This window comes from Tubulanus polymorphus, chromosome 11 (assembly GCF_964204645.1).
Source record: "Tubulanus polymorphus chromosome 11, tnTubPoly1.2, whole genome shotgun sequence".
Lineage (NCBI taxonomy): Eukaryota > Metazoa > Nemertea > Palaeonemertea > Tubulaniformes > Tubulanidae > Tubulanus > Tubulanus polymorphus.
The window spans coordinates 206254-233215 of record NC_134035.1 but is presented as its reverse complement, the minus strand read 5'-3'; the positions used below and the strand labels follow the sequence as shown (position 1 = coordinate 233215).

The 26962-nt window shown below is 41.5% G+C and overlaps 4 protein-coding genes across 10 annotated transcripts; 2 read left to right on the top strand and 2 right to left on the bottom strand.

Moving 5' to 3' along the window:
- Positions 1 to 198: 198 nt before the first annotated feature.
- Positions 199 to 9771, bottom strand: LOC141912718 (uncharacterized). 7 transcript variants are annotated; one of them, XM_074804071.1, is made up of 12 exons: positions 9168 to 9234; positions 8530 to 8686; positions 6322 to 6954; positions 3885 to 4022; positions 3641 to 3748; positions 3483 to 3536; positions 3063 to 3249; positions 2828 to 2970; positions 2505 to 2717; positions 2195 to 2428; positions 1898 to 1980; positions 199 to 1408 (listed from the first exon to the last, which is right to left on the bottom strand). In XM_074804071.1, the coding sequence occupies exons 3-11, from the start codon at positions 6853 to 6855 to the stop codon at positions 1909 to 1911; spliced, it is 1683 nt and encodes a 560-aa protein (XP_074660172.1). In that variant the 5' UTR covers positions 6856 to 6954; positions 8530 to 8686; positions 9168 to 9234; the 3' UTR covers positions 199 to 1408; positions 1898 to 1908. The 7 variants fall into 7 exon arrangements, with proteins under 7 accessions (XP_074660172.1, XP_074660169.1, XP_074660168.1 ...); XM_074804068.1 differs by lacking the exons at positions 1898 to 1980; positions 9168 to 9234 and adding an exon at positions 9723 to 9771; XM_074804067.1 differs by lacking the exon at positions 1898 to 1980.
- LOC141912720 (secretion-regulating guanine nucleotide exchange factor-like) lies at positions 5725 to 10663 on the top strand. Its single transcript, XM_074804075.1, has 9 exons — positions 5725 to 5830; positions 5949 to 6101; positions 6174 to 6253; positions 6879 to 6948; positions 7348 to 7437; positions 7510 to 7590; positions 9242 to 9397; positions 9750 to 9902; positions 10103 to 10663. Exons 1-9 carry the CDS (start codon positions 5827 to 5829, stop codon positions 10267 to 10269), a joined length of 954 nt encoding a protein of 317 aa, XP_074660176.1. The 5' UTR covers positions 5725 to 5826; the 3' UTR covers positions 10270 to 10663.
- Positions 10664 to 10724: 61 nt separating this feature from the next.
- On the bottom strand, positions 10725 to 13739 carry LOC141912719 (uncharacterized). Its single transcript, XM_074804074.1, has 8 exons — positions 13370 to 13739; positions 13103 to 13225; positions 12634 to 12879; positions 12354 to 12508; positions 12127 to 12193; positions 11951 to 12043; positions 11361 to 11549; positions 10725 to 11221 (listed from the first exon to the last, which is right to left on the bottom strand). The coding sequence occupies exons 1-8, from the start codon at positions 13505 to 13507 to the stop codon at positions 10808 to 10810; spliced, it is 1425 nt and encodes a 474-aa protein (XP_074660175.1). The 5' UTR covers positions 13508 to 13739; the 3' UTR covers positions 10725 to 10807.
- A 286-nt stretch (positions 13740 to 14025) lies between these two features.
- On the top strand, positions 14026 to 17799 carry LOC141912833 (uncharacterized). The gene is made up of 7 exons (XM_074804248.1): positions 14026 to 14225; positions 14558 to 14716; positions 15065 to 15285; positions 15412 to 15604; positions 16514 to 16665; positions 16870 to 17027; positions 17526 to 17799. The coding sequence occupies exons 1-7, from the start codon at positions 14182 to 14184 to the stop codon at positions 17709 to 17711; spliced, it is 1113 nt and encodes a 370-aa protein (XP_074660349.1). The 5' UTR covers positions 14026 to 14181; the 3' UTR covers positions 17712 to 17799.
- Positions 17800 to 26962: the final 9163 nt, after the last annotated feature.

Below are 26962 nucleotides of genomic sequence, written 5' to 3'. Positions count from 1 at the left end.
CAATCTTCGGTATCTCGGTTTGATGAATCGAGATATCGCATACAATTGTTAGGTTTAAACCAATTCGATCCAGAACAATAGGGCTTCGGCTAGCTCGTTCTCATGAGGGTGCAGATCCAGGATTATCACTCCACAAACCAACTACACGCAGAAAGAAAAAACTCAAAATCATGAAATTGATAAATTATTATTGCAGTTTTCTTTCTTTATTGTGTACATTAAAACACATATTTTCTTATATAATTAATAATAATTATAGTAATAAATACACTGTACATTTAGACATATTTAAAACGAATATACACAACATTTCATACATGATTTATATCACTGTCACTCTACACACCACGATACAACGAGCGAGTCACGTGACTTCAGTGGAGAGTAGTCGACTACAATGAAACCAAAAGTGGAGGACATTTTCCACAAAATGCTCGGGTGACATCGTGAAAATTCAATTGGACTTTTATTAGTATTTGCATTTTTTTGTGCTGGTTTGCTAGTGATGAACAGTAAGCCTATAGGCACTGGGCCCAGTTTCACGAATAAGTGTAAGCCTAAAACAGTTAAGTTTGAATTGTTGTCCTCATCGAAGATATGAAGTAACCAATAGCGATTACACTGTTTGTGAAACTGGGCCCTGGTCTCTTTATGCTTTCCTGTGTAATGGTTGCATGTGTAATAATTGATTACTACTTATTCTATGAACTGTAAACGCACTTTTTCACGAACATCAGATACAACGCAACAATTAGTCATGTGTAGATACACTACACACATCGTATAGTTCCCAAACAACATTTGTGTATTTAAAGAATACATAAAAAACATCTAAAATAGACGAATTTAGACGATATCTTCATAGAACAAATTCCACAATAATGGGTTTTTTTCCATACATTTAGGAGGTAATGATCCTAATCATTACATCTGGTTTTATTATGAGACATTTTAGTAGTTTATCAATCATTGAAATGATGTATGAGAACATTTGAAGAGCTTTGATATGAACAATTAAAACCGGAGTCTTTTTGTACAGTTTACAATAACACAATACAAGGGTAACTTACTATCCATGATACACACAGATATATTTACATATAAATCGGTATTCATTCGCTTGATGTCGTTTCCTCGAAGTAAGATTAAAACTACAAATCTCGACCCGTAGCAAATCTGACTTACATTACGTACCATCGCTTGTAACACAACTCCTGGATACCAGAAAAACCGCAACACAGACCGAGAAGATCGACGGAGATCCACTCTCTTGGTCTCAGTTGATAGCACAATGTCAGTAACGCTGTTTGAATATAACTATTCACTCTACTTTCACAAGACCCGCATTACTAAATACAAGAGATGACTCGGAGTTTAACATGTCCGTTATAGATGTGTCAGATCCATTCTGAAAATACAACAACAATATATATTCATAACAGTTGATATATATTGACGCTCGTCATATTCATGCAGGCATAAATCTGCTGCAGGGACTATACACCCTTCACTCCGGAGCATGCATCCCCTACACTCCTCAGTCCGGAGCACATGTACACATTCGCGAGATACCATACCTAGTTTCAACAGCGTGAAATTTGAGTATCTCAGATTCACTAATAAGTGAAGAATTTGAGAAGTACCGGTACCCTATATTCAACAGTTAGGAGTGTGAGTACCCAATGTTCACTAAGTGAGGAGTTTGAGTACCCTAGATTCACTAAATGAGGAGTTTGAGTACCCTATGTTCACCAGTGAGGAGTTTGAGTACCCTATATTCACCAGTGATGAGTTTGAGTACCCTATATTCACCAGTGATGAGTTTGAGTACCCTATATTCACCAGTAAGGAGTTTGAGTACCCTATGTTCACCAGTGAGGAGTTTTTGAGTACTTACTCTGATATATACTATGTAGATTGAGTAACAGCATTAAATTTACTCCAAACATTATGTAGACTACCGGTACTGGCAGACGTTACCTTTGAATTGATAAAACATAACTACTGTAGTAACCACTCGGCATTCACTCGCGACCCCCCCCTCCACACATCACCCCTCGAGAATAGGTTTAAATTTTATAAGTAGGAACATTGAAGATTCACAGACGAATATGTGAAATAAATTTGACAACATCGACAAAACACGAAATAACGGAAAAACAAACGACGCAAAAAATGAAAACGAATGTCTTACTTGTGGTAGTGAATTCTGGTTTCCTAAATGCGCTTGTAAGGGAGAATTAACATCGATCACGTCTGCCATACTTAACGTAGTCGTTTCTGTTTTCAGTATTTGTTGATGATCGGTGGTCGTATGATTCGTCGTCGTCGACGACATATTTTTCAGTTCATGCCCCGTATGGAATCGACCGCCGTCTCCTCTCTGTCGGTTCATCGCGTGACGATGTCGAGATTCGTGAAGATATTTCTGAAAATTCAGTAAATTTAACGTTCAGTTGCTGCGGTCGACGAGTGCATAGTTTAACCGTAGTATTAACACTGACCTTTCTCTCTTTAGGTATTTTACCCTCGGCCTCTAATTTAGCGCGAGCTTGTCGTCGTTTCAATATTCGATGGTATTGTTTCGCGTTGACATAAAGCGGTTCCTCTTCGAGTACCTCCGACGCACCTGATATCGGTACTCGTTGTATGTTCGCAGCTGCCGCTGTAGCCGCACCTGTCGTCGTGGTAGCTGCACCTCCCGCACCGGGAATCATCTTTATGTAACAAAATAAATCGAACCAACAAAACAAGAGTCAAATATAAAACTGATCGGAATCAATGAACACTTGGAAACTCTCGCCGCAAAAATTAACTGAATCCCTACCATTATGACGCTCTGTCCATTTGCACCTGGTACGGTGATCGCTTGCGGAGCTGCTTGAGTTTGAGTAGGTTGCGCCACCTGTACTGTTGTCGCCCCCTGTTGGGCTGTGTTGATAGCACCGATCGGTAACTGTATCACTCCCGCTGAAAACAAAACCCGCAAAAATATTTCAATAAGTTGAAATTTATGAATATTTTTAACCTCAGTTTTATAGATTATTGAAGCAGTGTCTTACTCTGTCCTCCCGGTAGCTGTATCGTAGTTTGCTGCGTCGCTGCAGCTGGCTGTTCCGCGGCTTGTTGCCCGGCGACCATCGGAGTGAATATAATCGTCTGTCCATCTGGCATCTGTATGACCTGCTGCTGAGGTTGGGCGACTGTCTGAGCGACCGTTTGAGCGGCCTGCGGTTGCTGTATCACAACCTATCAATCATAAATACCGATTAAACACAGCTTAAAAGTTGAGCCGACCGGCCGCCTATCTACACTGTACATTACTTTTCTTAAAATCACGATCAATTTTACCACAACAGACCCAGCAGTTATAGAAATGAACTGATTACAAATCTTAGTGTAGTTTACAAAATGACCCGGCCGATTATTGGAGAATCAAGGTATAATCTTATGTTAGCCTAAACTAGGTTTATGGGTTGTACCTGTTGCTGACTTTGTTGTATTTGTTGTGTCTGAGGCATCTGCACCAGTTGTATCTACACAGAGAAAACACAACACAATTAGAAAACAATCTTCCTACGTCTGACTTGCCGACCCAGATCTGACTGGCCAGTACTAGTGTGGTATATAGTAGTTATACCTGCTGTCCGCTCTGTAACTGGAAAGTTTGTCCGTTTGGCAGTTGTATTACTTGACCGGTCGATGCTTGTGGCTGTATGATTTGACCGGCTTGATTGACCTGTACAACCTACATAGATTCACAAAAATCAATGTTAATTCCGATTAATTTGAATTCATAAGACAACAGCTGTACAGGGCTGACGACTATAATCTATTGTAAGAGACACTTAGCCTGAATGTAGAGCAAAGATGATGAGTTTTACCTGAGGTTGTACAGCTGATTGTGTTGTAGATGCAGGAAGAGTCTGCATGATGATCTGCTGCTGTTGTGTGGTTTGAATCGGATGCACCTGCTGCGTCCCATCGGCAGCTGTAACCACCTGGTACTGTTGTTGCTCCATCTGAAAATCAACAGAGGTTTTTAATGTCAGAGAGACCAGAACCAACTGTGTGTCCAGTTTCAAAAAAAAGTTTAACTCTAGAAGATAAGATTTAATTCCTTCATTAATCAAATCAATTGTTAAATTTATCCAGAGTTAAATCCAGGCCCTGTTTGAGTCCGGGGAAACTTACATTGAACCAAATAAACTTCACTTTCACTCAAACAATATTCAATTAAGAGTATTAAGAGTACAGTAACAACTTTGGATTCATTTAAGTGAGGTTTTTGAGAGCAATAGAATCAGAGAAACGTTTAGTAGTCTGTCCGATTGTGAGACACTGAGATTCAGTTTTGTCGATGAAAGAACCTCAATTGATACGATTCTTTTATCCATAAAATGATGACCAAAAATTATTATTTATGAATAAGAATCAGCCTTACACATTTCTAACCGGTTTAGCAGACCCCACTTGTCAGGCTGTGTTGTTATCATACATAGCGACTATGGCAGCATTCTTGTTTAATCGTATGTTGATTAATACTATTAAAATAGGGTAGGGATGAGGGAGAGTGAAGCGAAAAAAGAAAATGGCCGGGACATCGATGATCATGATTTTGTCTAGCGACGAGAAAGCGCTTAAAGTTTGTCATCTTCAAGTTTACCGCATCGACCCGACACCCGACGAATAACAATAAATAGAAATAGAGAACGATAATTTGTGGACTTACATTGGGCCAAATGGTGAGCGCCTGTTCCGAGGTGATTGGTTATAGAAATCAATCCTGTGAATGGACAACGAATCATCAACGAAAAACAGCGTACAGCTTCTAAACCATTGGTGCTCTTATATCATTGAGTCAACCCTCCCCGAAACTCGCTGCACATTCGTATTCTAAACCCAGCTCTACGAAACCCTATTTATTTAAGCGGAGACTGACGCACGGTTGTGTAACGGGAAATACGACGAAATACCCTCGAAAATAAAATTAGTTTTTTAGTTGATTCAGTAAACGAGCCGTGTGTAGATAAGTAATAAGAGGGGGGCATAATTAACTCAATGGACAGAAGAGCACAGACTCAATCGCCAATCAGCTGCCCCTGACCTACTTTGAGTCAAAATGGCTGAACCAGGTCGTTGTTCGCAAAAATATTCTCTCTTTTCTTGGGTAAATGTCTACTGCGATTTGTGTCAGTCACTAAGCTTTGCGACAAAATCATCCACAAAGACCAATTTCTTACGTAAACCTTGTAACTTTGTATTTGCCTTACCAAATCATTCAAAAACTACGAAACAGTGCAATTTATAGAAATATTAATTCAGCAATCGACCGAGAGTGGCGCCAGCAGCCGGTGACGTTTTGTCTTGCGGGCCTTGAGCGCCGGGCGTTTGAGTAGTATTGAGTCAAATAACATGAATTGCATTTAGAACTGAAATATTTGTCCATGCACTGGTACAACATGCAGCATTGCTTGTCTTGCAAGAACAAGGAAGTTATCTAATTAGGTCTTATTCGAAAAGAGAATGGTGGTGTCCCAGTGTCCTGGCTCCATCCCACTCTCATTCCACCCAGTGCCAGTTCCCTACCAAACACTGGCCTGTCTCCCGCTGGATTTGCGACAGTCCTGTAGCAATTTGATGCTTAATGAACTAGTTATGATTATATTCATTGTTCTATTACAGGGAGCGAATACTTACGGTCAGTTAGGACTGGGACACAATGAAGACTCACATCTTCCTAAACAATTAACCAAACCAGAACAAACTGATTCATCGTCCAACATCAAATCAATACATTGTGGAGGTGGCCATACTTTCATATTAATGAGTAAGTCATTGGGTTCCCTTTTAACTGGACTAGATTACAACTGAGATGGATTTCTAGGACACCTGTTTTTGTATATCTATAAGTATGCATCAACTATATTCATAAATGGATATTTCAGATGATGGTGAATTATTTGGATGTGGTTGGAATAATAAGGGACAGTTGGGTTTATCGCATTGTATGAATATATCTCAACTTCAAAAGGTTGAGAAAGCTCCCGATAAAATCATCAAAATCGCTTGTGGATGGGACTTTACATTAGCCTTAACTGGTAGGTATTAAATATTTCTCTCAGTAGATTGAAATTATTCGAAATTTATTTAATCCGAATCTTATTTTTCAGCTGAGAAACAACTGTTTGTTTGGGGAAGTAATGCGTATGGGCAGCTAGGACTCTCATCTCAGCAATCTTTACCGGTGCCTGTAAGTGATCATTAATTCTAGTGGCTTTGATTAGAACCTATAGAATCCATTAATATTCAATAACTTGCCTTATTTAAACTTGTGTTCAGTAATTTGCTGTCTGTAGTTGCTGTAGAATGATTGCTGTTTAATGTCGTTGTTTCAGACGCTGTTGTATTCATGTATTTATTGCTACAGTTACTGATTGAATTCTCTGTTTCGTATTGACAATCCTTCCTCGTAGACTTTACACTCCTCAAACTATCATTCATATCTGCCATTATTTTAGTGTACATATTGGAATACCTTGTTTTTAAGTTAACTTCACCGTTATTCGCCAATTCAGCATCCGTAAATCTTTTATAAATTGGCTTCACTCGAGACAACTGGTGATAAGTCTTTCCAAACTTGTCATTAAAATCACAGTTCATTTCGAAATATTTTGGTTTTGGTGTGATTTTATTTTTCTTCTTCGACTTCACAACATCTCTGTTAATTATTTCTTCTTCACGACCAATATTTATTGGTTGTCGCGACGATTCGTTAGTCTGTATTGAAGTAGTCAGTGTTGCTAATGATTCACCAATTGTTGGCAACGGGAATTCTAGACTAGCGGTATCCATCGAGACTGTTGTTTGTTTTTCAGACGCTCAGTCCGCTCGCTGATGAAGTCACTGATATAGCTGCAGGATTACGTCATTCACTGCTCCTTACTGGTAAATCTGAATTATCAAGAACAAATACATTTAACTTGTGCAATTGTTGGATAAACTGAAATTCAAATGGGTCGGTTATTTCGACGGGATGAAGCAACAAGATGTTAGCAAGATGTTAGGAAGCCCTAAATGTACTACTGGAAATTTAAAAACTTTTTGAAATTGTTTGAAGGCACTAGAGTTTGCACTTAGAACTAAGTTGTGTAAATTACTAGGGCAGTAAAGGACGTCACTCCACCAACCTATTGGAAATCCTCCAATCTAGATGTGAGAAGGTCAGGCTTTGGGCCCTCAAGACAAAAAAGCATCTGTAGAGACTGCGAGATCGCGCATAGGATAAAGATCACTGGCGATCATCAGCATCGTTGTTTCAAATTGGTTATTGATTTTTCTTTTCAGCTTCTGGAGATATTTACAGTATGGGTTCAGGTAGAAAAGGTCAACTTGGTCTCGGAAAAAATGAAAATAAAATCACATCACCTCAAAAAGGTATAAGATTCTTTGAAATAAAATCTAGCCACTCTATCTTAAAGTTTTGAACAAGCTGGTTTTATTTTGTAGTTGTTATATCTGATAGTAACTCAACTCATGTGAAATTCACACAACTCGCAGCTGGAAGTTATCATTCTCTTGTTCTTACTGGTGAGTTTCCACTCAAATATCAATCTGTAGGCTTTGTAGGTGATTTCTGTTTTCAATGGTCCAATTTCTGATAATCCACACTTTACATGTGTTCAGTGCTTCACCTGAGACATTTTTTAACTGAAAATGAACTACAAACACCAGACATTAGACATTTCACTTTCAAAAACTGATCATCAGCAGTGGTGGTCGAATATCAGAAGGGGGGCAGGTTCCAGCTTACAGATTGATACCTGTATAGACACGCAGCAGCAGCAGCAGCAGCATCCTAATTGATACGTGATGCTGAAATAGTATTTTTCACACACAATAGTAATACAGCCCGAGGCGATCATACATTTCATTTACCACGAGGCTTGTTGAAAATTTTGTGATTTGAGCTGCCACATTTAACAGGCATCAGATCAGCTTGAATTTAACTTACTCAAATATTTTTTGAAATATATTTCTAAAACTCTAATATCGCTGAGACAGACAAGTAATCACCTGTTGTCCGAAAATATCCAGTATGAGTGAAATTAACTGTTTTCAGAAATTGTTGATTTTTAATGTAGTTCATGGATAGCAATGACTCCCTAACTATAATTAATACTACGGACCCATGTGCATAGTTTTTATTTGTTAGAATTTGACCCTAGGGTAGTCAGTAACCTGTCTGTGGTTTAGTTTCATGATCGGATATTTTGCACAAACCACGTTGGTATAAGCCCATCTGATTATAAAAAGCTTACCACCAACGATTAGGTAACTAACAAACCCTAGGGATACTATATATGATATCCCTATTATATATTGGAAAACTAATTTGAGTGAAACGTAGCTGCTGTGGAAGAGGATCCTGTTAAAGTATTAAAGTATCGAAATTTACGAAGTAATACGTAATAAGAAGGTTATCTGATCAATGACTGAATTACAACAAAAAATGAGAAATCAACAAACCTGAAACTGTGTCCAGTTAAAACAAGAATCGAACTGTTGTTGCTACAACTTAACTCTTCGACTTTCAACCAATAAATAACAATCGCTCCATTTGATTCATCGTCGCAGCGAATGTAATTCATCTAATTTCGCGAACGGATGAAATATTGATTTTTTTCTTTGTGTGTGAGAAAGAATAATAGCATTGTGTGAAAATAGTATCGAGATATATATATATATATATATATATATATATATATATATATACGTGTTTAAAGGCTTTTTATTTGAGATGAAATCGCAAACCCGGATATATTACAACATCAGTAAAATCACTGGGCTTCTTTCTTAACGAAGCTTCAGGTTGGAGTGAAACGTAGATCATTGGTTAAAACAAATACACTAGAATCATCATTAGTTTATATTCCTTTAGAAATGTACAAATAAACCACACCTCGAGGGGTTCCAATATTTTGTACAAAAGCAAACGCATAAAAAAGGGATCCGCCCTAAAATGATTTTTCTTTATTTGGGGGTCAAATGATTTCTACTACAGCTGTAAGGTGTCATGAAGAGTCCATCGTAGAAAGTACAAGGGAACAAGAATACTAAGTATATATTGGGGGTAGGGGGTGGGGGAGAGTGACCCTCTTGCATACCTTCATAAACTCACGTGCACTTATAGAATGTCCTACATGTATAAAGACTGTATATTGTTGTTGTTGTTATTCAGATAATGGTGTACTTTATGGTTGGGGTTGTAATAAATTTGGTCAGCTCGGATGTGATACACGTGAGCTGATATCGATATCAAAACCACTTCAAATACCAGTTTCATTTACTGTGAAATCAATACATTGTGGCTGGACGCATAATATTATCACCACTGGTAGGTTTCAAATAATAATCACGATTTTATTACACGGTTGTATGATAGAAATGCGTTAAATCAGTCAGGACTCAGTTCTCGGTTAAGGTTTGTCTCATATTGAAAATGAACTACCGGTATTTTAAAATAGGGATTGACCCTGTTATTTATTTGAATGGTAGATATCATTCAAATTAAGAATTTTGATTGGGACGGTGTCCCTTACAAACTCTCCACACCTGCCGGGAGCAGGGGATTTGACTTTGAAATCTAGAACTGGATCCTGAATTTTGTCTGAAAATTAGCTGAACCTGGTTTTAATCGAAGTCTCCTCTGTGATACTGACCCTCGTTATTGATTTTCGTTCATATAGAAAGTGGTGCTGTTTATAGCTGGGGTCGTGCTAACTATAATCAACTAGGACGACAAGTATCTACAGGTCACTGTGATTGGAATATTAAACAGATACCTGATCTTATCTCGTACAATATCTGTTGTGGTGCTGAACATAATCTCGCTGTGACGAGTAAGTACATCTCGTGAGCGCTAGTGTCGAGGTTCATCTCAACTATGATTAGAATTTCCCAATACAAAATGAAATAGCTGAATTTTTCGAAACCCACCATCCGTCAAAGTGATTGTTGAAAATCGCGTACATTGAGGGTTGTATTGAGTTCATAGTTACTGAAATTTCTGACTAATTGACAACTATCCATTATTTTTCAGACGGTGGTAAACTGTTGTCATGGGGATGGAATGAACACGGTATTTGTGGTAACGGAAATGAAGAGAATATTTCGAAGCCTGAACCGGTAAAAACTTTCATAGACAAAAATGTGTTAATGATCGAATGTTCAGGTGGACATTCGTTCGCGTTATCCGGTTGTGGATGAGTAAACAGGTTCCAGCGAATTATTCCATATGTAAACAGATGCCGAGATAGATGAACGTTAAATTCGGGGGCTGTACTCTGATCGAGAAAAGACTTCGTTCTTGTCTTTTAGGACAAATCGAATTTTGTCCGACTAGAGACATGAACTCACTGGGGCTGGACAAATTCTCCATCTGATCGAGAAAAGACTTCGTTCTTGTCTTTTAGGACAAATCGAATTTTGTCCGACTAGAGACATGAACTCACTGGGGCTGGACAAATTCTCCATCTGATCGAGAAAAGACTGCGTTCTTGTCTTTTTGTCCGACTAGAGAGAGAGAGAGCTATCTGAATTGAATTTCAATTGGATCTGCATGAAGCCCAGTCTACTGTAGTAAGCCCCGGTGATGTGTGAAGGAAGTTGAACTTCTGAGTATAAAACTATAAACAAACTGTGTTAGAAATAATTAATCCTATTGTTTAACGTTTCATACTAAATACAACACAAATCTGCAGCTACGACGCGTCAAAATTAATACAGTTTTAATCTTTCATTGTTTTCACTTTCTGCGATCTTTGCTGCCGCTCGAAGAAGGTTTTTTTTTCGAATCGCTTTTCGCCGATGAATATTTTTTCTCGGTGATTTTATCGGCGCCGACGAGAAACGTTGATTTCTGCATTAGATTACTGGCGCTCGATGATTTTGAGTGACCGCTGCTGTTCCCGCCGCTGGAGCTGCCTCCGAGCGATTTTTTCGATCCTAATAAATCACTTGCGGATGTCGTTTTAGACATCGCTGATTTCGACGAATCGGAACTCGACGCCAGGCGTGATTTCCCGTCTTTCCCGGATCGCGTCGACGAATCACCGGTTTTAGATCGACCGGAATCGAGTGATTTTCCCGATAAATTAGCGGCCAAACCGGCGAGACCCATCGGTCGACTTCCTGTCGGAGATTCTTTATTCGACGATGGCTTAAAAAATAAAAAAGAAATGATAATATCAGGGCGTAACCTAAAATTCAGGGACCAGTTTTAGAGCGCTCAGGAGCCATTTGTCCAGTTGTAACTTTGAAGTGGAAACGTGGTGTTCAATCTTTAGACTGATTCTTACCTTGACTGGATCAATTCTTTTGAATGGTTGTAACACTGATGAGTCAGTTTTAGCAGCTGGTTTACTGGTACTAGTAGCTGGCTGTTTAAGGAAACTGAACGTACTACTACTGCTAGTCGAAGTAGTTGAACTGATTGAAGATGGCGCTGGTGCAGACGATTTTGACGTTTTCTGTGATTTACTCGACACCTAGAAAAACAATAAACAATCTACTGGTAGTTCATAGAGAGGTGAGGGAAATTTTTCTAAGTGAGAGGTGAGGGAAAAATAAGCACTTTTTCTAAGACAAAAGTAGTAATGTTAACATAACGCATAATTGTCCAAAAAATAACCGTGTCACTAGTAAGCTCTTTTTTTTGCCAAAAGTGTTAGTCTTTTATTTTTGTATTTTATCACAAGTTAGCACCTTTAAGCATTTTTGAGACTTGCCAAGAACCCTGATTAATCTAAGAACTAACAATATGAATGTCTGCTGACTCTTCTTAATTCAAATCTATTAAAGTTTCTATTGCCACTAATCCAAATACAAATCACTGGTCACAAATGATCCTTAAGAGTCTCTTAAAGATATTCGAAACAAAAATACTCACCATTTTCTTGAGATTTTTCTGGCATTTCGAACAATACCAAACAAATCTCGGATCATTGACGTCTTGATTGATGACCGGAGGTTTGTGGCATTCCTGAAAACAACAACAGTTGAAACTATAACGGAAATAAAACAGTATCAGAATTAACGATGAGATTGATATCAGTACGATCTAACCTGGTGATAAAGACTGTGACATTCTTGACATTCGACAAGTTGATTCCCGGATGAAACATCGAATTGTCTGTCAAAAAAAGTGCTACAATCTTAATAACATCGATGAACATATTTTTGAGGTTGAAGTTGTTGAGACAAAGAAGTTGTTCACTGATTTTCACCAGATCTAATGAAACTGAGTTCGCAAATGACTTGTTAAAAAGAAGTAATTGAGACGCGTTACTAACCTGCATACAACACAAGCGATGCCCATATCTACAGCGAAATCATCAGCATCCATCCCTCGTTCGTTATCAGTATTAGACGAATCAGTTTCAGTATCGGAATCTTGATGTGGATATTTCTCTTTATTTGTCGATGCAAGCGATTTCACTTCAGGCGTCTGTCGAAAAAAAAACAACAAAATTCAATCATCTCTTATAGAAAAATATATCCATATTTCAAGTGTAGATTAGAAAAACCGATTCTGAATCCAGTTTTTGAACGAGGGATTGAGTATGAAATCACCTTTTGTTCAGGAATATTTGATGATTTTAATCTTTCTTTCGTCACAGGTTTCTCTTTCACTTCTTTCAACGAGCTGAATATATCGAATTCCTTATAAACTGGTTTATCTTTTGACTCTTTTTTCACCTCACTACCGCTGCTGCTGCTGCTGCTGTGGCTATGGGATGATGACTTTGACGTATCTAGTTTCGCTTTCTTGGCCTGATCCTGCGTGGCTGAGGCAAAATCCGCGATATCCTGCTTCAACTGATTACAGAAGATATAGATTTTAATCTTAAAACCTTTTGATTTGACGATCAATGACTGAAATATTGCCGATACCCTGGGCCCATTTTAATAAACCGGTATTACCTTACACCCAAGGGTTAACTAAATTCATTTGTTGCCCCTGGGTTAAAGGTATTACCCATCTATTAAACTGGGCCCTGGAATTAGCCCGATACCCCTGAAATATCGATTCAATTCTCACTTTATCGAAATTTCGTTTTTCAGCCTCTTTTTTCTTATTATTCGAATCAACCTCTGAATTCTTGGTGCCTTGTCCTGAAGACTTTCCTGATGTACGATTCGATGGTGATTTATTTGCTTCATCCTGAAATAGAAATTACAGGTTTCTTACAGATCACGAAATCCAAAATTCCCTGATAATCTCATTTGATTTCAAGCAATCTTTAGACTAGAGAGTCAAAAACTTTCTCTACGCTTACAAGAATTTTAAAATAAATTTCTTAATCACCTTAGTTCCCGATTTCTTCTGCACCTGATTTATGGCATCAAACATCATTTGTTTCAGCTGTTCAGTAGATTCTTTACTTTTAGAATGTAAAAGCCGAAGGGCCTTGACAAAAACTGGATCTAACTCTAAATTTGCCATGACGTTGTTGATTGATTGATAAATGTCTGTCTTTAACGAGTGGCTTCTTCTCCCTGCCCCTGGTCCAGGGCAGAGTAGTATAGGTAGGAGGTAGTATAATTCTTTTTCCGTCAAAATAGTTGAGATTAGAAATGGAAGGGTGAGGTATCAGAGTTATTTCAAAACTCCATCTATTCTAATGTCAATGAATTTAATTGAATTGATAGTTCAACGACCTTGGGATGTAGAATAGAACATTCCAAGTTCCTCGATGTTTTGCGTCATTACTCAATAATGGGATGAAGACAATTTAAGAGGAAAAACAAACGAATGAATAATGAAATATGAAATATTACTGTACGAATGAGCTATGAATTATTCGATGACAAACTAGACTGGTTACCGGTCTCTATCTTCAGTAGACTGGTTGCCTGTCCCATTCTGCGCACTTGCAGCTAACCCTAACCCTAATTGGACAAATTCCTGACTGTAAGGTGCTGCCACTATACGGTGGCGCATGACACTAAAACCCGGAAATAACGATACCCGCTTGCTGGTGTGACGTAGTAAATCCACGTTGATTCAGCGTTGTGTTGCTATCTTCGTTCGTGGTGTTTTTAATTGGTGTAGTACCGTGCGACATGACCTGTTAATTATAGCAACATCTCTAATTATAACGACTGATTGCAGTAATTATGTTGACTGACCATTGTAACGCCGGTATATTCACCAGCAGCAGGTGAGTCGAGCTCGACGAGAGGGAACCGGCTTTTCATTCCATTGTAGTCTGTACGCAATACGCCCATATCATGTCACAGCTAAAACGGTTGCTCATTAAAGAGCAAAAGAGCTTCTTAATACCACACTGCCAAGCAAGCAGTGTTATCAAAAATGGAAGATTATAGGAATAAAAAATTCATCCCCAGATATTTCTGCTTGCTCTGGAGTTGTTCTTGTCAATATCAAATGTCATGCCCAAACAAAATTGTAGGCATTATTCTGTATAATGATGGTTTTGAATGTTGACATTGAGTAAGATGTTTTGTAAGATAATTGATTTTCTATTTATAGTCCATGGAATACAGCGACTAGCGGAGACCTGTTTAACGTTATGTTTAGTACAGATGACATCTTGAATGACGACCCGATCACCAGCGCAACCAATAATACTACAAACAATTTATTAGACTTCGATTTTGATATCACGAATTTAGAATTGGAGATTGATAGGTATGTTTAACAGGACGGTATACAATGCAGTACAAGAACTAAAATGATGCCGAATCTATTTAACGCGCAAGTGTATCTCATTTTTGTTTCCCCATTAAGTAAAATCAAGTTTCTCATTGTCCAAATGGTGTTAGTCTATTGGGCTGTAATTACTGTATGTATGGATGAATCACTCGAACGAAGTGAAGTAGACTGCACTTACCACCCCTAGGATTATCACAAGCTTACCTCAGATTATCACTCAACCTGTACTGTGCTTGCAGATTGATTCAGATTATTTTTGATATTGCCTCGACGGATTAAGGCATGTGTCCGATTATTTTACTGTTATTGTTCGCATAATTTCAGGGTAAAATATCAAAATGATCAAATTCGAGAGGAAACTCGACAGATGAACCGTGTATTAAGTTGTAGCACGTCTGCAGGAAGCGTCGCGAGTTCTGAATGTAGCGACGATTTACTGTTTGATTTCGATGCGGAATTCGACGACCCTCTTTTACCTTTACCCGAAGACTCCGTTCATCTGAATAGTTCTTTATTGAATTTATTGGATGATTGCCAAATGACAGGTTAGTATTGACAGCGTGATATGAAATCAGTTGCACAGTGTTGTAATGACTTGGAATATGAGAAGAGAATGTCGTTATTTACTTGAAATCCAGCTCAATTCATTCATGTGACATGCTATATTTTAGATCCATGGAATAACAACACAGGGGGCGCCGGTGATGCAGTCAGTAGTAATTACGGTTTAATGTCATCAGTGTTAAAAAATACCTCGCGTCCTTCGACCTCACATCCTCACGAGGTCTTGTGTAGAAATGATAACAGCAGCATCAACAAATCAATAGCCTCATCGATCCATTTCAGAAACAATAAGAAAACCTGGTAAGTGCTTCGCATTGATTCTTATTTGTCCTAAATCTTCTGGGTCCAGTTCCACAGTTGTGAGTTAAGATTTGACTCTGAGATAACTCATTAAAAATCAACTAGTTTTAACTCTAACTCACAACTGTGGAACTGGGCCATGGTTCTTGTATTTTTTAAGGAATTACTCTATGAAACTTATTTTAGAAGTTCCATCTATCTGTGCACTCTAGTAGACTCATGAGCGTTAACAACCGCTGTTTGAGTTAGTACAAGTGCCACATTAATGTATCTTGAAATTCTTAAATCTTATCATATTTGTCGCACGTAATATGAATAAGTGTCAGGATTAAAGATTACATTCATTTTGAGGTTTATCCCTACAGATGGCATGACTATCAGTCGGTCTTATTTTCTTGGAATGAATTTATCAGCGCACTCTTGGAGAGAAGCTCTGTCACTCTTAAATGCGTTCATGTTTCATCTGTCAATCGAATCTAGTTGTTTCTTTAGCTCTTCAAAATCTGCACTTCGAGCATACTTCTGAAGATTTGCATTTCAAACAATTGTCATCATGAGTTTATGAACTGTGAATATGTCTCCACCAAAGGCCTATCAGCACAAGAAAAATTGGGTCGATCAGAAAAAGAGGTTGTTTTTTGTCTGAACTTTTAAGCCTCTAGTTTCCTCTTACAGTGAAACTTGGCAATCATCCCTGGGTAGTTTTCAAACAACCCTGGACCCAATCAGCTTTGAACTCAGTTTTCAGGTAGATCTGAAACAAGAAAGATATGAGATAAATTTACGGTCAATGTTTGGTAGTGAAAAGTCGACGAAACTGATTTGTGGACGAGCACCATCTGGTGGATCTTCACTTGCCACAGTAACCTTGTAGGTGCCCAATCTCATCTCACTTATCAATGTTTTCAGGTCTGGGATGTCCGATGATGAACAGCTCACGACTATTGAAGAATTAAGCCAAATAATCAGCCAACAATTAGAACTGAGAGATCAGTTAGAAGTGATAGGAATCATCAGTCCACAAGCTCGAGTTTCACCGACTGATACTGAATTTATAATAGGTAATGTATTCCTTCGTGTTTTCTGAAAATCTGAAATTGAAATTGAATTTCAATTGGGTACCTTTATCCATAGATATGAAAAATTGTTGCAATTGGGATTTGATAATTATCAATAAGTTTTTGAAATGGGCTAACTCTGTTTGAAATCGTTAAATTTATATTTGTTAAAGGTGTCTTACGGATCTGTTATTGTTTAATTTTTAGATTTGGACGATTTAAACGATCGAAAACTTCACATGGTTCGTGAATATCTACGTCAGCATATAACAGTGGAATTAGTTGTGAATCATAGATGCAACAGCAGCAGCAGCAGCAGCTGTAGTTCGTCGACTGCTTCACCTACTCACAAAAAACATCTCAAGGTAAACGATATGAACCCCTACCGTTTGGGGTCATTAATCTGTGACCCCTGCACCCCTTCATTACGGTATTGTAGAGTGAAATATCTGTGTTTTCAGGGTCCAGGATTTAGGGGCTCGGTTTCTGAATACTGCTCAGCTATGGCAGGGCACCGATATCATAGAAAATTAAAAATTTTTGGGGCTCTGAGATGCAATCTCTGAGAGTCAATGTGGGGCATGAAATCTATCCTTCCATTTATCCACAAAATTTGACATTTTTGACTTGTGTTAAAGGAAAATTATTCATAAAAGAAATAAGAATTATACACATTTACAATTATTCAAATTGACCATTTTAAATTACTTCTACCATAACTTGTAAAATAGAACTGGTCACTTCTACAATCGTGAGTACCGTTTAACCGGTAGACTGGATCCACCCTTGATACCTATTGTCTAGTAATGCCAGCACCTCATGTTCGGTATAATTTACTGATATTGTTTAATACCGTTTTACAGAAACATCCAAAAGAACGTCGAACTCAACAGACAAAAGAAATACGACAAAGACAAAGAAAAGAATATCGTCAATTACTGAAAGAAAAACGAAGTGGTTTATTTCGAAAAGAGGAAGTTTTGTCTTTGACTAATTGTTCACCGTCAGACGGAGATGAAGTGGATGATAATTTAATTGATATAGAATAGCAGCACTACGTGTATTGTACTTAAATCAACTGACTCTTTGTTTTTCACTGATATCAATTTACAAGAAAATAAATACTTTACAATTAAATGCATTCTTTATAGATAAATATGCAGTTATCTTTTCCCTTGGATTTTGCTTATCTCAACAGAAACTGGTTGGAGACTGAATATAATTGTGTACATTCAGTATAAAAAATTTCATGCATTCTCAGTATGACGCCAAGTGGACTACCATTACTGCTAGACAAGGGCTAGTGAGTGTGAGTAGAATTTCTTTTAGATTGCCATTTCTCTGATACACCGGTAATTAGACTTAACTCTAACTCCGTATAACTGATTGGTGGCCTCAAATCTATTAAGTTTCATTTATATCTTTTAGGATGTTTGTCATCTTTAGGATGGAATTATTGACTTTTGAGTTCGATGATCAGGATCAGATGAACTGGATAAATATGTGTGGGCAGTGTTAGAACTCACCGGGAGGATAAACAAACAAACGAACGAATATTGGGAGAACTTGACTTCAAATTTACCCTTAAGCCTTATTCTTTCATAGAAAATTGTTTCTTTAATAGTTTCAGAGCATTTTTTTCTGGTTACAGTGTTAGAGGTAGTTGAATGTACTATATTAGAGAATAAAATTTAATTTGCTTGAAATTCTTCCTTTGGCATGTGAGCCTACCGCTTTACCGGATGCTAATAGATTCCGCGGACAAAAGAGTTCTATCAAAAATGGTTTGAAGTTCGTTTTAAAAAGAAGATTCCCTTCAAAAAACCTTGAACGATAGTAGAATTATTCATATACAATGGAATCGTATTAGATAATGAACGAAATTCGGCTAAGAAAAATATCTGTATTACTCGCATGCCACAGTAAGATTGCGAGGCTGAGTTAGATATTTACCGTACAGCGCTGCCCCTACGAATAACGATAGCGGAATTTCTGTGAACTAAAATAGTAGCGCATATTTACCGCCGGAATTTAAATGTCCTTATTACGTACAATACAGACCAGTGTGGCGTCTAATTCTGATTAAATATGATACTATGAATACGTTCTGAATTTTTTATGATATTTCCTTATTTTTTAGGTATCATATTTAATTCTTTTTAGCTAAAATTCACTTACTTATCAATGAATATAGTACTTACATACAGAATATATTATTCATTTACATTTTGAATGATGATTTATTATCTGAATTGACAAATTTTCCGTATTTCTTCTTCGATATATTCTATTTGCGCGCAAATAAACAGGGAACATACAAACACCTGTCGCTCTCTCCCAGACCATACTAGAAATACCCCGATTCAAATTTACTTTTTAAGGCTCATTCTTTTATAGAACAAATGTTTGGTTCAAACGTTTCTGAGCAGTTTTCAGAGTTTAAGAATTTTCCTCGGAATCCGGCCCGCAAATCGGTAATTAGTTCGTCCACTCCTGCCGTTCGAAGACTCTGGCAAGCGAGTACTATGTTAGTTCACGTTTTCCACGCTATCGTTATACATAGCGGCAGCACTAGACGGTCGAGATTGAATTGATCGCGGAATAGGATGAATGCTCAATGCAAGTCACTGTGTCCCAATTCAATAAAATTTTATTGAAAAGACTAATAGACCCGGTGTCAAATTATTTTCTATAACATTAGATGTTTTGAGGTGTGTTTATCAATTTTCAGGATGCACGGTACCCTAAAAATATTTTTAATACCCCAAAAACCCTGAAATATTGTCATTTTTTAGTTATTTTGGGCCGCTGGTTTTTTGGTTGATCCGAGATCCGGTGTCGTATGTTTCAGCGATAGATTAGATATTTATACGTGTACCCTAGAAGTTTCAAAGCACTCAGTAGCCTAGAAATATTTTTTTTAGACCCCCCTAAAATGCCTCAAATTGGCGAAATATTGATTTTTTCGGAGTCATTTTGAGCCATGATTTTTTAGATCCGGTGTCGTATGTTCCAGCGATAGATTAGATATTTATACGTGTACCCTAGAAGTTTCAAAGCGCTCGGTACCCTAGAAATATTTTTTTAGACCCCCCTAAAATGCCTCAAATTGGCGAAATATTGATTACGTATTGATGTCTTTCATTTCAGCATGGATTCCGATTACGATCCGTTCGCGGATGAATCAACGGAAATGGACACTGATGGTTAGGATCTTACTGCTATCTATCGTCTTGTATTACTGAACATACTTCTAATTAAAACTTGACTCAAGTTCAGTATCGAGCGATGAGTTGGAAAAGTCGACTCCGCCTAAGAGAATGAAGTTGAATATGTCAGTGTCACCTTTATCGAAAACGAAGTCGACACCAGTGAAAACGACGACACCAGCGAATTTGCGTCAGAATGGACCGGACTGGAACGATTTCCAGTTCGCAATTCCACCCGAAAAATTTGAAATGTATGTGCATGAAATGACTGCGATTAAAATGCTTAGCATAACAACATCGGCGTGGAGATAAAATGACCGATCACCATTATCGCCCGATTTCATTACTTATTTATCGAGTCCTCTAACTGTTGGCCTTTGTGTACGGATCGAGTGGCCTCTAACTGTTGGCCTTTGTGTACGGATCGAGTCCTCTAACTGTTGGCCTTTGTGCACGGATCGAGTCCTCTAACTGTTGGCCTTTGTGTACGGATCGAGTCCTCTAACTGTTGGCCTTTGTGCACGGATCGAGTCCTCTAAGTGTTGGCATTTGTGCACGGATCGAGTCCTCTAACTGTTGGCCTTTGTGCACGGATCGAGTCCCCTAACTGTTGGCCTTTGTGCACGGATCGAGTCCTCTAACTGTTGGCCTTTGTGCACGGATCGAGTCCTCTAACTGTTGGCCTTTGTGTACGGATCGAGTCCTCTAACTGTTGGCCTTTGTGTACGGATCGAGTCCTCTAACTGTTGGCCTTTGTGCACGGATCGAGTGGCCTCTAACTGTTGGCCTTTGTGTACGGATCGAGTCCTCTAACTGTTGGCCTTTGTGCACGGATCGAGTCCTCTAACTGTTGGCCTTTGTGCACGGATCGAGTCCTCGAACTGTTGGCCTTTGTGCACGGATCGAGTCCTCTAACTGTTGGCCTTTGTGCACGGGATCGAGTGGCCTCTAACTGTTGGCCTTTGTGCACGGATCGAGTCCTCAAACTGTTGGCCTTTGTGCACGGATCGAGTGGCCTCTAACTGTTGGCCTTTGTGCACGGATCGAGTGGCCTCTAACTGTTGGCCTTTGTGCACGGATCGAGTGGCCTCTAACTGTTGGCCTTTGTGCACGGATCGAGTCCTCTAACTGTTGGCCTTTGTGCACGGATCGAGTCCTGTAACTGTTGGCCTTTGTGCACGGATCGAGTCCTGTAACTGTTGGCCTTTGTGCACGGATCGAGTCCTCTAACTGTTGGCCTTTGTGCACGGATCGAGTCCTGTAACTGTTGGCCTTTGTGCACGGATCGAGTCCTGTAACTGTTGGCCTTTGTGCACGGATCGAGTCCTATAACTGTTGGCCTTTGTGCACGGATCGAGTCCTCTAACTGTTGGCCTTTGTGCACGGATCGAGTCCTCTAACTGTTGGCCTTTGTGCACGGATCGAGTCCTCTAACTGTTGGCCTTTGTGCACGGATCGAGTCCCCTAACTGTTGGCCTTTGTGCACGGATCGAGTCCTCTAACTGTTGGCCTTTGTGCACGGATCGAGTGGCCTCTAACTGTTGGCCTTTGTGTACGGATCGAGTCCTCTAACTGTTGGCCTTTGTGCACGGATCGAGTGGCCTCTAAGTGTTGGCCTTTGTGTACGGATCGAGTCCTCTAACTGTTGGCCTTTGTGCACGGATCGAGTCCTGTAACTGTTGGCCTTTGTGCACGGATCGAGTCCTATAACTGTTGGCCTTTGTGCACGGATCGAGTTCTCTAACTGTTGGCCTTTGTGCACGGATCGAGTCCTCTAACTGTTGGCCTTTGTGCACGGATCGAGTCCTCTAACTGTTGGCCTTTGTGCACGGATCGAGTCCCCTAACTGTTGGCCTTTGTGCACGGATCGAGTCCTCTAACTGTTGGCCTTTGTGCACGGATCGAGTCCTCTAACTGTTGGCCTTTGTTTTCGGATCGAGTCCTCTAACTGTTGGCCTTTGTGCACGGATCGAGTGGCCTCTAACTGTTGGCCTTTGTGCACGGATCGAGTCCTCTAACTGTTGGCCTTTGTGCACGGATCGAGTGGCCTCTAACTGTTGGCCTTTGTGCACGGATCGAGTCCTCTAAGTGTTGGCCTTTGTGCACGGATCGAGTCCTCTAAGTGTTGGCCTTTGTGCACGGATCGAGTCCTCTAACTGTTGGCCTTTGTGCACGGATCGAGTCCTCTAACTGTTGGCCTTTGTGCACGGATCGAGTCCTGTAACTGTTGGCCTTTGTGCACGGATCGAGTCCTGTAACTGTTGGCCTTTGTTTTCGGATCGAGTCCTCTAACTGTTGGCCTTTGTGCACGGATCGAGTCCTCTAACTGTTGGCCTTTGTGTACGGATCGAGTCCTCTAACTGTTGGCCTTTGTGCACGGATCGAGTCCTCTAACTGTTGGCCTTTGTGTACGGATCGAGTCCTCTAACTGTTGGCCTTTGTGCACGGATCGAGTCTTCTAACTGTTGGCCTTTGTGTACGGATCGAGTCCTCTAACTGTTGGCCTTTGTGTACGGATCGAGTCCTCTAACTGTTGGCCTTTGTGCACGGATCGAGTCCTCTAACTGTTGGCCTTTGTGCACGGATCGAGTCCTCTAACTGTTGGCCTTTGTGTACGGATCGAGTCCTCTAACTGTTGGCCTTTGTGCACGGATCGAGTCCTCTAACTGTTGGCCTTAGTGCACGGATCGAGTCCTCTAACTGTTGGCCTTTGTGCACGGATCGAGTCCTCTAAGTGTTGGCCTTTGTGCACGGATCGAGTCCCCTAACTGTTGGCCTTTGTGCACGGATCGAGTCCCCTAACTGTTGGCCTTTGTGCACGGATCGAGTCCCCTAACTTTTGGCCTTTGTGCACGGATCGAGTCCTCTAACTGTTGGCCTTTGTGCACGGATCGAGTCCCCTAACTGTTGGCCTTTGTGCACGGATCGAGTCCTCTAACTGTTGGCCTTTGTGCACGGATCGAGTCCTCTAACTGTTGGCCTTTGTGTACGGATCGAGTCCTCTAACTGTTGGCCTTTGTGTACGGATCGAGTCCTCTAACTGTTGGCCTTTGTGCACGGATCGAGTGGCCTCTAACTGTTGGCCTTTGTGTACGGATCGAGTCCTCTAACTGTTGGCCTTTGTGCACGGATCGAGTCCTCTAACTGTTGGCCTTTGTGCACGGATCGAGTCCCCTAACTGTTGGCCTTTGTGCACGGATCGAGTCCTCTAACTGTTGGCCTTTATGCACGGATCGAGTGGCCTCTAACTGTTGGCCTTTGTGCACGGATCGAGTCCTCTAACTGTTGGCCTTTGTGCACGGATCGAGTGGCCTCTAACTGTTGGCCTTTGTGCACGGATCGAGTGGCCTCTAACTGTTGGCCTTTGTGCACGGATCGAGTGGCCTCTAACTGTTGGCCTTTGTGCACGGATCGAGTCCTGTAACTGTTGGCCTTTGTGCACGGATCGAGTCCTGTAACTGTTGGCCTTTGTGCACGGATCGAGTCCTGTAACTGTTGGCCTTTGTGCACGGATCGAGTCCTGTAACTGTTGGCCTTTGTGCACGGATCGAGTCCTGTAACTGTTGGCCTTTGTGCACGGATCGAGTCCTGTAACTGTTGGCCTTTGTGCACGGATCGAGTCCTATAACTGTTGGCCTTTGTGCACGGATCGAGTCCTCTAACTGTTGGCCTTTGTGCACGGATCGAGTCCTCTAACTGTTGGCCTTTGTGCACGGATCGAGTCCTCTAACTGTTGGCCTTTGTGCACGGATCGAGTGGCCTCTAACTGTTGGCCTTTGTGTACGGATCGAGTCCTCTAACTGTTGGCCTTTGTGCACGGATCGAGTGGCCTCTAAGTGTTGGCCTTTGTGTACGGATCGAGTCCTCTAACTGTTGGCCTTTGTGCACGGATCGAGTCCTGTAACTGTTGGCCTTTGTGCACGGATCGAGTCCTATAACTGTTGGCCTTTGTGCACGGATCGAGTCCTCTAACTGTTGGCCTTTGTGCACGGATCGAGTCCCCTAACTGTTGGCCTTTGTGCACGGATCGAGTCCTCTAACTGTTGGCCTTTGTGCACGGATCGAGTCCTCTAACTGTTGGCCTTTGTGTACGGATCGAGTCCTCTAACTGTTGGCCTTTGTGCACGGATCGAGTCCTCTAACTGTTGGCCTTAGTGCACGGATCGAGTCCTCTAACTGTTGGCCTTTGTGCACGGATCGAGTCCTCTAAGTGTTGGCCTTTGTGCACGGATCGAGTCCCCTAACTGTTGGCCTTTGTGCACGGATCGAGTCCCCTAACTGTTGGCCTTTGTGCACGGATCGAGTCCCCTAACTTTTGGCCTTTGTGCACGGATCGAGTCCTGTAACTGTTGGCCTTTGTGCACGGATCGAGTCCTCTAACTGTTGGCCTTTGTGTACGGATCGAGTCCTCTAACTGTTGGCCTTTGTTTTCGGATCGAGTCCTCTAACTGTTGGCCTTTGTGTACGGATCGAGTCCTCTAACTGTTGGCCTTTGTGCACGGATCGAGTGGCCTCTAACTGTTGGCCTTTGTGTACGGATCGAGTCCTCTAACTGTTGGCCTTTGTGCACGGATCGAGTGGCCTCTAAGTGTTGGCCTTTGTGTACGGATCGAGTCCTCTAACTGTTGGCCTTTGTGCACGGATCGAGTCCCCTAACTGTTGGCCTTTGTGCACGGATCGAGTCCTCTAACTGTTGGGCTTTGTGTACGGATCGAGTCCTCTAACTGTTGGCCTTTGTTTTCGGATCGAGTCCTCTAACTGTTGGCCTTTGTGCACGGATCGAGTGGCCTCTAACTGTTGGCCTTTGTGCACGGATCGAGTCCTCTAACTGTTGGCCTTTGTGCACGGATCGAGTGGCCTCTAACTGTTGGCCTTTGTGCACGGATCGAGTGGCCTCTAACTGTTGGCCTTTGTGCACGGATCGAGTCCTCTAAGTGTTGGCCTTTGTGCACGGATCGAGTCCTCTAACTGTTGGCCTTTGTGCACGGATCGAGTCCTCTAACTGTTGGCCTTTGTGCACGGATCGAGTCCTGTAACTGTTGGCCTTTGTGCACGGATCGAGTCCTGTAACTGTTGGCCTTTGTGCACGGATCGAGTCCTCTAACTGTTGGCCTTTGTGCACGGATCGAGTCCTCTAACTGTTGGCCTTTGTGTACGGATCGAGTCCTCTAACTGTTGGCCTTTGTGCACGGATCGAGTCCTCTAACTGTTGGCCTTTGTGCACGGATCGAGTCCTCTAACTGTTGGCCTTTGTGTACGGATCGAGTCCTCTAACTGTTGGCCTTTGTGCACGGATCGAGTCTTCTAACTGTTGGCCTTTGTGTACGGATCGAGTCCTCTAACTGTTGGCCTTTGTGTACGGATCGAGTCCTCTAACTGTTGGCCTTTGTGCACGGATCGAGTCCTCTAACTGTTGGCCTTTGTGCACGGATCGAGTCCTCTAACTGTTGGCCTTTGTGTACGGATCGAGTCCTCTAACTGTTGGCCTTTGTGCACGGATCGAGTCCTCTAACTGTTGGCCTTTGTGCACGGATCGAGTCCTCTAAGTGTTGGCCTTTGTGCACGGATCGAGTCCCCTAACTGTTGGCCTTTGTGCACGGATCGAGTCCCCTAACTGTTGGCCTTTGTGCACGGATCGAGTCCCCTAACTTTTGGCCTTTGTGCACGGATCGAGTCCTCTAACTGTTGGCCTTTGTGCACGGATCGAGTCCCCTAACTGTTGGCCTTTGTGCACGGATCGAGTCCTCTAACTGTTGGCCTTTGTGCACGGATCGAGTCCTCTAACTGTTGGCCTTTGTGTACGGATCGAGTCCTCTAACTGTTGGCCTTTGTGTACGGATCGAGTCCTCTAACTGTTGGCCTTTGTGCACGGATCGAGTGGCCTCTAACTGTTGGCCTTTGTGTACGGATCGAGTCCTCTAACTGTTGGCCTTTGTGCACGGATCGAGTCCTCTAACTGTTGGCCTTTGTGCACGGATCGAGTCCTCTAACTGTTGGCCTTTGTGCACGGATCGAGTCCTCTAACTGTTGGCCTTTGTGCACGGATCGAGTGGCCTCTAACTGTTGGCCTTTGTGCACGGATCGAGTCCTCTAACTGTTGGCCTTTGTGCACGGATCGAGTGGCCTCTAACTGTTGGCCTTTGTGCACGGATCGAGTGGCCTCTAACTGTTGGCCTTTGTGCACGGATCGAGTCCTCTAACTGTTGGCCTTTGTGCACGGATCGAGTCCTGTAACTGTTGGCCTTTGTGCACGGATCGAGTCCTGTAACTGTTGGCCTTTGTGCACGGATCGAGTCCTATAACTGTTGGCCTTTGTGCACGGATCGAGTCCTCTAACTGTTGGCCTTTGTGCACGGATCGAGTCCTCTAACTGTTGGCCTTTGTGCACGGATCGAGTCCTCTAACTGTTGGCCTTTGTGCACGGGTCGAGTCCTCTAACTGTTGGCCTTTGTGCACGGATCGAGTCCTCTAACTGTTGGCCTTTGTGCACGGATCGAGTGGCCTCTAACTGTTGGCCTTTGTGTACGGATCGAGTCCTCTAACTGTTGGCCTTTGTGCACGGATCGAGTCCTCTAACTGTTGGCCTTTGTGCACGGATCGAGTGGCCTCTAACTGTTGGCCTTTGTGCACGGATCGAGTGGCCTCTAACTGTTGGCCTTTGTGCACGGATCGAGTCCGGTACACACAGTTTAGGGGGACCTCACTCCTCCAGCGACTTCGCAGACACTTCACGACGTCGACAGTCAGTGTCAGTGAGGCCGGGACCTACCCAAATTTAGTCTGAATCAGTCAGTCGTTGTTACTACGAGTTCCGGGTTGTTTGGGGAACGACGGCTAGGTACTAGACTAACAGGGACCTTACTCGGTGTCAAAACCCACTTTCTAGCCTACACGGGCCGCACTACCCTAGCCGCTTGCATTGCACATGGTGCAGGGGATAGTTTCACAAATCTTGATGAACTGTTCTTTAACTTCCTCCAGCACCATATCTTGTTCAGCAGGTTAAGACCAGCTGACTCGACCAGTTAGTTACACCAGCTTTCTTCCACTGCCACAGGCTGGGCTCTTGTGTAAAACGAGAATCTGTTAAT